The sequence below is a fragment of the Sceloporus occidentalis genome, unplaced genomic scaffold (assembly GCF_023333645.1).
Source record: "Sceloporus occidentalis isolate IW3139 unplaced genomic scaffold, rSceOcc1.0.p SCAF_1, whole genome shotgun sequence".
Classification (NCBI taxonomy): domain Eukaryota; kingdom Metazoa; phylum Chordata; class Lepidosauria; order Squamata; family Phrynosomatidae; genus Sceloporus; species Sceloporus occidentalis.
In genome coordinates this window covers 21553354-21566284 of record NW_028316981.1, presented here as the reverse complement: position 1 = coordinate 21566284, position 12931 = coordinate 21553354, and the positions used below count along the sequence as shown (strand labels likewise).

Sequence of the window (12931 nt, the reverse complement as noted above, 5' to 3'; positions counted from 1 at the left end):
GCTTTGTTGGAAGAAAGGGGTTTGTTTGCCTGCTTAGAAGGGGAAGTGTGAGGGGGAGGAAAAAACATGAATGCCAAAGTCTTGGTGAAGCCAGAAGTGGTTCCCCATGATTCCTAAGGTGGGGATGAGCAACTGGAATCTGCTTTCTTCACTTGATGAAGAGAGACAATTGCTTTCTGTCTGTGTGCTTAACAGCATTATCATCTAATGGTAAGCCAACTCACCCCAACCAAGCACCCCTGGAATCAGCAGTTGCTGCCTCTTCTAGACCCAATTAAGAACATCTGCTTATTTCACTAGATTGAAAAAGTAAGCTCTGATATTTCATGCTTTAGCACTCCTTAAAACTGCTGGTGGGTTGAGTAAAATTGTTGGCTACTTCAGCTCTGCTGGAATGCATCCCCTGGCCCACAATGATTGCTGATGAAACCAGCCCCCCATATTTACGTGAGTCTCCATTTACACGGCAAGTCCAAGAATGCAACTCTGATGTAAACTGAGACCTCTCTACTGCCCAGATCTTTCTTGGCTTTGCCAATTCTACTATGAAGGCACATCTTTCCCAATTTCCTAGGAGCAATTTCAGATTGGCACATTCTAAAGATGGCAATGACACCCAGAATCCTGTACCTTACTTCATAATAAGGGCTCTTTTCTTCTTGCAGAAAATTCCAACTTAGAACCTCCAAATTTAGATGAACTGCTGAGTCAAAGGCATAGAATTTACACCCAAATTGCATATTCTCCAACTGCCCTGATTTGGAAGGGACCATTCCAATTAACCCTCTGCTGTCCCACTTTTTCAGTTGCTTTGAAAATGTCCTAGTTTCATTCTCCTCCTCTCACTTTCCAACTTTGTCCTCAGTTTACTTCCAACTGCTGCAAACTGAGTTTAAAGTTCAAAAGTAGTTTGTACTCAATTAGCTCAGCAGGGAGAGAGGAGAAAAGAGGGTAGAATCTTGTCCTCACCAGTTGGATGAGGCAAAAGCAAATGGCTGAAGCATCTTCTAGTTTGTGTGTTCTTCCTAATTAATTTTATCATCTTAATCGTTCTATATTGCTTGGCCACGTATGTCCCAGTTTTCATCTGTTAAATGCTGGTATATATGAAACTGGTATTCTCCAGTTTGTTTGTTTTTAAACACCCATATGCCCTTCATCCCACATGGGGCCAAGTCACCTAAATGGAACAATATCACAGTACCAGTAAAATATATTTTCCATTTTCTTCTCCCTTATGAAACTACACTACCTACACAACCCAAGTAGATTAGAATGGATGCCAAACTGGGACTTGCTATCTCTCCCCATCAGGAAAATGGCATTGTTTCTCCAACTTTGTAACAACATTTTCTGCTCCATCTAGACACCAATTCACCAAGTTCATTCCCTAAGGAAACTGTTCAAACTTATTTCCCAATACAGAAATCATGCACAGATATCTTACACTCCCGGTCTGATAGGGAATATGGTTTGATCTCCCCCTCATGACGTTTTGGAGGCAACTTTTTCATAGGAGCTGTGGGGAGAAAGTAAGATAAGTTCTTAAAGGGGGGAAAGTCTCCAGAAATATTAGCCATTTTTAAGAATTGGCATTTTTAAGAACGTACGTTTTTCTAGATGTTTACAAGCTAAATTAAGAAAAATGACAGTTCTAAATTATATGGATGAATAAAGATAAATGAGATAACTGATCTAGAAGTCATGAATATGATTTCATGAATGATAAGGCATAAACATAAAAACATCAAGATTTTTAGAAACAGCTGACTCTTTGTTCTTGAAAGACTACAATGAACATGGCTAGTCTATTCAACAATTTCCAAAATCAATACTACAAATATATTGTTAGACAAAGAAGCTTCACTAGTCAAGTACGTTTAAGTAGTATAATGTCACACCATTTCCAGCCACCTGACAGATGCCAAATAACAGTCATTTTAGGTGTGGAGGGTGAGCCCTGGTTAGTCCTTAGTTGGGAGACAGCCAGCAGGTATCAGGAGCTGTAGGCTAGATTTTAGAGGAAGGAACTGGCAAAGCCACTTCCAAGTAATCCTTGCCTAAGAAAACCCTATGAAATTTATGGGGTCACAAAAAGTCAACAGGTGACTAGAAGGCACACGTACACACATGTACACAGACATACTTATTCTACAGTGACTTATTTGTTGTTATGTGCCTTCAAGTTGACTCCAACCTCTGGCAAAGGGATCCATAGTTTTCTTAGCAAGATTTATTCAGAGGTGGTTTCCTATTGCTTTCCTCATAGATAGAAAGAGTGAAACTAGCCCACAGGAAGTGGGTTTCATGGCTCAGTGTGGATTCAGTTACTGCTCTCTCAAAGTTCCAATCCAACACCCAAATCACTACCCCACAACTTATACTGAAATTACTGAATTCTAAAAAAGAAGTAAGACCATGGTGGTGGTGGGCATAATTCTTATTGTAACAATAAGAAAAACACAAAACAAGAATAAAAGTCTAAATAATATGGCCTCTGTATATTTGTTTCGGTGTTTCCAGACATTTAACAATTGCTGTCATCAGGACATTCACACACCCATTGCTATTAACATGTTCACAATGAGCATGTCTTTAAGGTTTAAAACAAAAAAGGAGGTGCTGTGTTGTTCCATGGGATAACAGTTCACTTCCTTAAACCTCAACTTTTATTATTTAGATAAAGAGAAAATGCAAGTGTTTGCTGTCTTATCTGAGCAAGGGTGGAAAAATTGCAGCCGTCAAGATGTTTTCAGACTTTATCTCCAAGAATTCCTCACTACTGTAGCCTACAGCCAATGGAAGTTGATGTTGATTGGGAGGGCTGTATCCAAAACAAAATTACACAAATGTATATAATCTGGTAGGGAGCATTTATGGCACTGACTCACCACGTTGGTAACTAAAGAAGCCCTGGAAAACCACAAAGTTGTTCACCTGAAAGAAAGAAAAAATACTTTTCAATAAAAAAACAACCAAAGCAGATATGCTCCATACTACTAAACATTTGTAGAGGCCCCTATATTACAGGCAGCGGCATTTTGCTTTTTCCCCACACCTGGACAAACAAACAACTTCCCAGAGAAAGACTCCAGGTTCAATCCTTGGCATTTACAATTAAAGGACCTGAAGGATAAGGCCTTGTTTGTGGCTCTTGCAAGGCTGTGGAACTCCCTTCCAAGGGAGGCTAGGCTGATTCCCTTCTTGTAGTCCTTCTGCCAACAGACAGACATTTTGTATACAGGAAGATGATAGGCACTCAAAATTCAAAGATATTCAGGTACTTAGAAGAAGGCATGTTTAAAAGATGGGCATTTTAAATAATTTTTTAAAGCATTTTTAATTCAATGGTGTTCTAATATTATAATTTATTTTACTGTTTTTGCACAGTGTTATTTCTTGTGTTTTAATCTGTACGTGTTTCTAATCTTGCTGTGAACTGCCTTGAGTCCTAGGTTTGGGAGAAAGTTGGGATTTATGCCAAATAAATAAAATACATCCCTCAAAAAGAGAACACTTTTGCAATCTAGAGTGGCCATAAGGCAGCTCTTTTAGCTTCTCAAATGGAAACTAAAATTTGACCTATTTAATCTTAGTTTTCATTTCAATTTTAATATTTATTTTGAGCTGCCTCAGGCCTCGATGAGAACGAAGCAGCATATAAGTAAACTGATGTTTGGGGATGATTTTTCCTCTGGTTACATTGCAGATCTTTCTCAATGATAGCTAATGCTGTCTGTGAATGTGTTCTCAACCCTGCTTCCACAAAGCAACATGAGAGGACAAACATAAAGTACAAATGTCTGATGAAAGATATAGCTAGAAAAAGCAACAAATTCCAACAGTTGTCAATTTTTTAAAAAAATAAACCCAAAGATCCCAGTATATTTTGATAATAGAATCATAGAATCATAGCTCATCTTTCAGGTAAAAAGGCAAAAGAACACTTATAAGAAAGTCTGTAAACTTTAAAAGATTCCATTGAGATGGTTGAACAAGTCTACAAGGGCTTGCATATGTGCCTTTAAGGTGTCTGACTAAGGCAAAATGCTAACAGAAGACAGAGAGAAGGCAGAATTACTCAACACCTTCTTTGCCTCAGTCTTCTCAGAAAAGGAAAACGGTGCTCAACCTGAGGAAAATGGAGCAGAGGACAGAATAGGGGAATTTCAGCACAGAATAAGTAAACAGTACAGGAATATTTTGTTAATCTAAATGAATTTAAGTCTCCAGGACCAGATGAACTACATCCAAGGGTATTAAAAGAACTGTCAAATATAATATCGGAGCCATTGGCAATAATCTTTGAGAACTCCTGGAGACCAGGAGAAGTCCCAGCAGACTGGAGGAGGGCAAACGTTGTCCCCATCTTCAAACAGGGGAGAAAAGAGGATCCAAACAATTACCGTCCAGTTAGTCTGACATCAATACCAGGAAAGATTCTGGAGCAGATCCAAGGCCAGATAGGATCTTGTGCTTCCAGGGTGCTTCCAGCTTTTGCTATACTCCAATATGTCTCACTCATGGTACATGAGTGAGTGTTTGTATGAATGTTGACAGGATTACAGTCTGTGCAGTTCCACTTAACAGCACGTCCTCTCAGAACCAGTATGCAACTAGAGGTCAAGAGATGGTCAACACACGACGTATCTCCATTTTTAAGGCATGATCCTTGGGAAGTACACACAAGTTGCTCTGAACATTTTGGATGAATAAAATAATAATCTGCAAAGGCCTCTGTAGTAGCTACTTCCCACTCCAGAGTCATCCATATTTCAATCCCACTGCCTCTGCAACTTAAAAACCAGCACTTTAGAAATTATGGACTTGTGCTGGCTAAAGCACATGCAGTATTTCTTTGACTTTTAGAAGGCAGAGATATTGCTAGGTTTCCCTGTGCCCTAAACAGCAACTCCAAACAGGCTACCTCAAATGATAAAACTGCAAGATGAAGAGATGGTCTACTCCATTGTGAAGAAGACTCACTTGAGGGATAGTGTCACTGAGGCAATAGTGTTTCCGGAGAAAGGACAGGAGTTTCTCTGAGGGACGGTCTATCGCCAGCTGGTGGGGTTCTACTCGTTCCCGCTAGAAAGGGGGAAAGAAGCAGAGGAAAAACCAATGAACATAAATACTGTGGGATACAACTTACAGCTCAGAAGGGGAAGGATGAACTATAGAAGCTTTCTGGAAAGCAATCCTTTCCAGAGCCAATGACATGTCTTCTTTAAGATTTAAGAAATTTTTTAAAGAGGAAAAGAGAGCAAGATAGTAGTAGTAGTAGTAATACTTTATATCCCGCCTTTCCCTTTTGAGGATCTAGGCAGGTAACAACAGTCTAATATAACATTTAAAAACAGTAGTAACATGATCCCAATCCCCTAGCCCTCCCTCCTTCTGCTAAAATACAAATAAAATATCATAACTATATAATAACAGTAGCAGTATCACACATTATACCACACATTTTGGACTCTCAAAGGATGAGCCTTTGCCCCAGTGGAGAAATAGGACATCAACATAATTAACAACTAATAATGGATTCTCAAAAGGTTAATCTGAGCCAGAGTATACTTTATGAAGATTTGTTTTCAGGTTCATGGTCTAACATGGATATACGAACCATATGGCTCTCTATTGTTGGACTGCACCTCCCAGCAGCCCTACCAAACACAGATTGGGGTCCTGTCTGCACAGGGCAAAATAATATGGTCTGTCTCTGTCCTCTCAATGATCAGTTTGGACAATGCAGGGTCCAATCCCTGGTTCTGGTGCGAACTGTCCGGACAACATACGGCCACTTCAGCACCAAATCTGCTCTGTATCACCCTTAAAATATTTTTTAAAAAATCATCTTTTGCTCCAGATCTTCTATGAAAATCTGAAGTCCCATGATGCAATGCTGGGTAGCTGTTTGCAAGTGTATCTCACTGTGCTGCCCAACCCCACTGCTGGCTTGAGTAACTCGTTCAGAGATCAGGATGAGGTGTCCGGCCATTTGATCAATGCTGGGAGCCTCGTTCTGACCTCAGAATGTGTCAGTGGCAGCAGCACCAGGTGGCAGTGGGACACATGTTGTGAGCAGCAACCTGGTGTCACAACATAGTACCCGATGTATGGTAACGGAGGAACATCGGGGCAACCTTGGGGCCAGAATACTGCTATGTATCCTGGCCCATGCAGACCAGGCCAATGGTGAGGTATGCTAGAAGCTGCACTGTAATCACATTTGGAAGGCTAAATGATCGCCCTCTTAATCTAAGTGGTCCCCAAACTTTTTTGGACTACTGCCCCCTTTCCTCTTTGCTTACAACCTTAGTGCTCTCCCCATCCCTGGATATTAGGCCTAATGTTCTAGGGCAAATTCAAAGCAGCCAATTTTGTTTACTGCTCTCTTTACTACACAGTCACTCTGGGAGCAGCAACTAAGCAGCTGGCTGTGCCCGTGCTAACATTATGGGAAAGGGTAGGCAAGAGGCCTCTCGGCCCTGCTCAGCCAGCAGCTCAGTTGCTACTCCCAAGGGTTCCAGGTGCAAAAGACAATGCTTCTCACTGTCAAGGAATGACTCTCGTGTTGGAGAGGGGTGCATTCAGTATGTATTTAGGGGGTTTATAGAAGCCACATGCTCTGGTCTGAAGACTGGCATGGATAGAGAAAGGGAGAGATTTTAACTACAGGAGTCACTCCAAGGCAAAGGACTCTTTACAAGAATTGACCCCAGATACTCCTCCCGCTCCTTCCCCAGAGATGCCTTCCCCTCATGGCTTCAAGTGTTCACAACCCCATGAACAAAAGCAGAAGCAGCAGCAATGGCATCACTAAGGTGTATGGTGGTGCAGACAGCACTAGGTGACACCCCAGAAGAGGGGTGACCTCAGTTGAGCCCTCTCCAAGTTGCAGGGTAAGGACTGCTACAATAGGTGCCTCCACTGCATCCCTCTGGAACTTGCTGGTGCGGTGTTTCTTTCCTGAGGGGAACAGCACTATGGCAGCAAAGGAGAGGGCCTGGCTCCTGCTTCTGGACCTCGCTGGCACAGCGCCCCTTTCCTCCTGGGGGTAACAGTGCAGCGGCAGCAAACGAGATGTCCAGGGTTACACTGCCACAACAATGAGGTTCAGACAGAAGCGGCTGGCCCTCTCCTTTGCTGCTGTGCTGCCGTTCCTCTCAGGAGGAAAGTGGTGCCATGGCAGCATGACCTCTGGACCTCGCTATTGTGGTGCTATAGCAGCTCCTCCAGATCCTGCTGTCAGTCCCTCCGGATCCTGCTGTTAGTTAGTCTGTCCCTCCAGACCTCACTGTTGTGTTGCCTCAGCAGCCGAGGAGAAGGCTGGATGCAGCCCTCTGGACCCCACTGTCAGTCAGTCTGTCCCTCTGGACCTTGCTCCAACCTGCCAACCAAATCCTGGCAAAGCTCACAAAGTTTAAGCAGGCTTCCAAATTTGAAACCTCCTTTTTGTCATTACTTCTCCCTCACCATGATGTGCTCCAACTCCTCACTCCAGGCAGTCAGGCAGTCTGCCCCAAAATAGAGCTGCTTGTAGCCACAGTAGCAATGCCCTGCACCCAAGCCTCATGAGAATTTCCCAACCACCACTGCTAGCGAAAAATGCAGCTGAAAGAGCAAGCTCATGTGGGGAGGTGAAGAGACACCACTACACAAGGGATCTGAAAGGCTGTGCAGTGGTTTTAAGGGACCTTGAAAAGATGTTTCATATAGCTCTCACCCTCATCAAGGCCTTTAAGGTCCCCTTTCTTGCACACCAATACTTTGATTGAAGGCCACCCCCCCCCCTTTTCCCCTCAACGCCCCCTTGGACCTTTCCAACACCCCCTGGGAGGGCATACCACCCATTTTGGGAATCACTGATCTAACTGATGAAGCTATTTAGGATCAGGAAAGAAATATCTCCACAAATTTGGTTAGGTGCTGAGAGATTTTTGTTTTTCCATGTAGCAAGGTTTAAATGCAGTATCTCAGCCCAGGCAGAATTATCACACTGGAAGCTTCCTGCTGGATTTTACCCCTTAAGCGGGAAAAAGATAGCTGTACCTGCAACATGTATTCAAACAGCTCCTTGCCATAGCCATGCCTCTGGAGAGACTCGTGTATGTAGAAGTCCAGCACACACAGGGGTTCCACTTCATTATGAGCTCCATTGCGGTCCTGAAAGGAAACAGGAAGATTTCCAAAATGCAACATTGCATGTAAAATTAAACCTACAGCTTAAAAGCTAGCGGCCATGCTAGTAGAAACCTGTAATCCAAAGAAGTAACCATTTCAGACTTTGCATAACAGGCTACAAAGGACACCAAACTCAAATTTATGAACCACTATTACTTTGCATGTCATCTTCTACTTCCCTTTCAGAGAACACACAGATCCTGAACTCCTCTGCCTCAGGGAAGAGTCAACCCACTGAAATTAATGGATTTTGTTAATCACAGTTAACTTTATTTCAACATGTCAAATCTAAGTAAGACTAATATTGGATTTAACCCTAAACCGTACTCATACAGTTGTTGTCACTGCTTCAGAGACATTCAGGCACCAGTTTACCCAGTGCATAGAATATTGTTAAAACAACAAAAACAAAACCTAAAACAGCTCATCTATTCCATCAACCCACTAAAAGCAGGATCTGTTTTCCTTCTACCTATTCCACATGTGTACATCCCAGACTCCTGTACAGTTCCCACAGAAAAGCCAAACAGTTGCTTCTGTCACCATGTCACCACCAGTCCTGTTTCCCACACAGTTTGTTTTAATCACCATATTAAGTGCTTTATTCAGAGGCATTCAAGGAAGTTATTGTCTAGAATAGGGGTCAGCAACTATGGGCCTCCAGACTGCAACCCCTATTATTATTATTAGTAGTAGTAGTATTAGTAGTATCCCGCTCATTTCCCAGAACTGGAACCCAGAGCAGCTCACAATGTTATGAATTATGTTATGCCCGAGTTGGGCATATTAAAAGAACAATGCATTTAAAAACATAGAAAAGTGGTACATTAAAACAGAATTAAATTGTTACAATATTAAAATAGACAGATTAAAAGAATAAAATACAGTTAAAAAGATAAAACTCTTTAAAACACTTACAACGATACAACATCCCCAGCCGGTCCTTTAAAAACATTCTGTTTTAAAAGCTTGTCTGCATAAGATGGTTTTAATCTGCCAGCAGAAGATGGTCTCCCTGGGAAAGGAGTTCCAGAGTCTAGGGACAGCCAGGGGAAAGGCCCTCTTTTGTGTCCCCAGCAACCGTGCTTGCGATGTGATCCTCTCTTGAGGATCACAGAGTCTGGGCCAGCTCATACAGGCAGATATAGTCTGCCAAATAGCCGGGACCTGAGCCATATAGGGCTTTATAGGTCATAACCTGTAAGGGAAGAGGGAGAGATGGGCAGGCCAACTCCATCAGGCCTTGCCTGAAAAGAAGAAGGCCCTCCCTCTATCCACCACCATCTAGAGGGAGAGATGGGCAGGCCAACTCCAGGCCTTGCCTGAAACAGAAGGGCCCTCCCTGCAGTTATCTGCCTTGGTCCAGGCCTCAGAGGGAGAGAAGATCTGTTGGACTTTCCCCCTTCCCCATCTCCAGGCCCTTCTCCTTTTGTGTCTTGTCTTTTTAGACTGTAAGCCTGGAGGCAGGGAAATGTCTAATTTAAAATAATGTAAGCCGTTCTGATAGCATTTTGGATGAAGAGTGGGGTATAAATACTATAAATAACAACAACAACAACAACAACAACAACAACAACAACCAGCACTTTGAATTGTGCCCAGAAACAAATTGGCAGCCAGTAGAACTGTTTCAACAGGGGCGTTGTGTGGCCTCTATAATCTGCCCCAGTTAGCAGCCTGGCTGCTGCTCTTCTAACCAGTTGCATTTTCAAAACACTCTTCAAAGGCAGTCCAAAGTAAAGCATGTTACAGCAGTCCAAATGGGAAATAACCAAGGCATGTACCACCGAGACCAAATCCAGTGTTTCAAGAAATGTGTGCAGTTGGCGGACAAGTTTTAAATGTGCAAAAGCACTCCTGGTCACTGCAGAGACCTGGGCCTCCAGGTTCAGAGCTGAGTCCGGGAGTACCCCCAGACTGTGAACCTGCATCTTCAGGGGGAGTGTAACCACATCTAACACAGGCTGGGTCCCTGTTCCCTGATCTGCCTTCTGACAGTCCAGGAGCACCTCTATCTTGTCTGGATTATGTTTCAACCTGTTTGCCCTCATCCAGTCCATTACCAGGGACGTAGCCAAGGGGGGGGGGGTTCTTGAGGTCCGGACCCCCCCTTCCATTAGATAAAATGAATGGTGTGTGCTGCTGTGCTGCTGTGCTGCTGCACTCAAGCCCCATTATAATGGTGGCACTTAGTCCGGACCCCCCCCTTCCCAAAATCCTGGCTACGTCCCTGCCATTACTGATGACATATATTGGTTTAGGGCCAGGACTCCTACAATCCCTTATTGGCTATTTCAGCTAGGCGGATGGAAGTTGTACGCCAAAAGCCATGGAGGACCACAACAGCCAATTTCTGGTATACAATAATCTTACCCACTCTCATGTCTTCGGATATGTTGACTGACGTTGATGTGAATCACAGCCCAACACATAGAGAGGACAAAAAAAAAAAAAAAAAGGCTGGCCCATACTTTTGAGTGGATTCTTTTCTTAAAGAGAATACTACACTGTGATGAACTCACTGGGCAGACTTGGCTTCCTGGCAACCAATCTTGGTTCAGGCAGACTGTGAGGGAGGGCTGCAGGGGAATTGGAAGGTATAAAAGTACAAAGGGCCCATGGTATCTGCTAGGGTTTGGTTCCAGAGCCCTCTTTGGATACTAAAATCCATGGATGCTCAGGTCCCATTAAACACAATTGCAAAGTGGAATGATGTCCCTTATATAAAATGGAAAATCAAGGCTTGATTTTGGGAATATATATGATCCCATCACATACACATATTTTCTCATACAAATATTCTGGTTAGGTGGGAAGAGAAATTGTGAAACTAAGCTTTTTAAAAATGCTGGTCTGATTGTGTCACGAGACATGTAATAAATACATCCAAGCCTTTTTTAGGAACCAAGCGTCATAGGCATGCACTCTTACAGCTAATTTTTCAGTGAAGCTTACCAGTACAAAGAGTTTTTTGTATCCAACCTTAAGGAAGCCAATTATAGCTCCTTTCCCAGTTCTGAAGAAAGAGAAAGATATAATACATTAGTAGGAATAGATGACTAGTGACTTAGATCAGCCAAAGGTGTATATATTTGCAGATCTGATCATTTCAGAAAAATGAAAAACAAATGGTGTGAAGACCTTAGATGAGGGTCCTCAAGACAGACAGCACATAGAGAGTGTCAATTAAAGTCTGGATGGGCAACTTGTGGCCCTCCAAATTTTGTTTGGACTGCAGCTCCCATCTGATTTAGGCAGCTTAGTCAGTGTTTAAAACTAATAGGAGTTCCAATCCAGCAACTGCTGAAGGACCAGAAGTTGCCCATCAATGAACTGAAGGCTGTTCTTGTGTGTGTTGAAATCATTTCCAAATTATGGTGACCCAAAGGCAAACCTATCATGGAATTTTCCTGGCAAGATTTGTTCAGAGGGGGGTTGCCATTGCCTTCCTTCAAGGCTGAGAGAGTGTGACTTGCCCAAAGTCACCCAGTGGGATTTCACAGTTGAGTGGGGATTCAATTCTTGGTGTCCCAGCATACTAGTCTAACAATCCCTACACCATGCTGGCTCTGGAGGCTAAGTAAGTAAAATTGTCTCTTTTTAGTAATGCAAGTAAGTTTCTTTCTCATAAACAATTGATTGTGTATTTACATTTGGCAGCTCTTTTAGAGACTGCATATAATTGGAGTGGTTTAGATGCCCTGTCAATTTATTTAATTATATTTATATACCACCTTTCTCCCAAAATTTCTTGGTAGATAGAGTAAGTTTGGGATATGCTAATGGAAAGATTAAGTGAAAGAATAAAAAAAAAACACTGGAAATGTCACTCTAAATTTCATGTGATATCGGACAAGTTTATTAGTTATGCAAATGAAAATGCCAGTCTTTTCTTTCCCCTATTCTTACATGTTGATTTTTGGAGAGATACAGTATTATAGTCATTGCTTTTGCGTTGGCTGGAAACATTTTTGACTCAATACTTATGAAACACAAACTGGATACACATCATGGTATTGGACCTCAGATACATTGTTGCTTGTGTTTGTTTCTGTAAAATCTTTAAAATACTAATAAAAACACTAAGAGAGTGCCCTTCCAAGAGAATCCCATGGCTACACCTAGATTTAAGAAAAAAGCCAGAATTGCTGAGAATTCTGGTTTGTTATTTGTGAGAAGCATCATGCTCCGTGATTTTCTCCTTTGGCTCCTTTCACTTGTGCGAGCTGTTAAAACTTATCAGGGAGCAAAAAATCCCTATTACATCTACAGCCTGATGCTGACTTGATACTCCCCCATTAAAAAAAAAAGAATATAGAACCAATTCATGTGCCAAAATCTGCTTCAAACTCTGTTTTGCTAAGAGGCTGACAAACCAGGTGTCTGGGTTTATATGCAATGGGAAATGTTTTGTTCTTTTTAAATTTGAGATTAGATCAGCTGCTTCTGTGAGGAGTCAAGTTGGTGTAATTGGTTTGTAAATAATTAGCCTTAAATATCAGCAATAAGCAATAATTTTTAAAGAAAATGAATACTGATATTTCAAAAATTGTCCATGTTTTAACAGGTTCCAAGAAAAAAATACTATGGCCAACCTCTGTGTGTGATCTAGGAAAGCAGAGCCTTTTCCAGCTGAATGCCAAGATGATCGCCATGGAAAAAACATAAGCTGCAATCTTATACATGTTGCAGTAAATACCCCTGAACTCATTATGGCCTGAGTAGGTATGCCTAGAACTCTCCCATA

The 12931-nt window shown here is 42.2% G+C and overlaps 1 protein-coding gene across 3 annotated transcripts in view; it reads right to left on the bottom strand.

Annotated features, from left to right (window-relative positions):
• ATAT1 (alpha tubulin acetyltransferase 1) overlaps positions 1 to 12931 on the bottom strand; it is a 40871-nt gene that overhangs the window by 21634 nt on the left and 6306 nt on the right. For all 3 annotated transcript variants that reach the window (XM_089515761.1, XM_089515782.1, XM_089515771.1), the window contains 5 exons: positions 11140 to 11200; positions 8053 to 8166; positions 4987 to 5088; positions 2892 to 2937; positions 1448 to 1519 (listed from right to left, as the gene is read on the bottom strand). In XM_089515761.1, coding sequence (XP_089371887.1) covers positions 1448 to 1519; positions 2892 to 2937; positions 4987 to 5088; positions 8053 to 8166; positions 11140 to 11200 — 395 coding nt within the window. The remainder of the gene's footprint in view (positions 1 to 1447; positions 1520 to 2891; positions 2938 to 4986; positions 5089 to 8052; positions 8167 to 11139; positions 11201 to 12931) is intronic.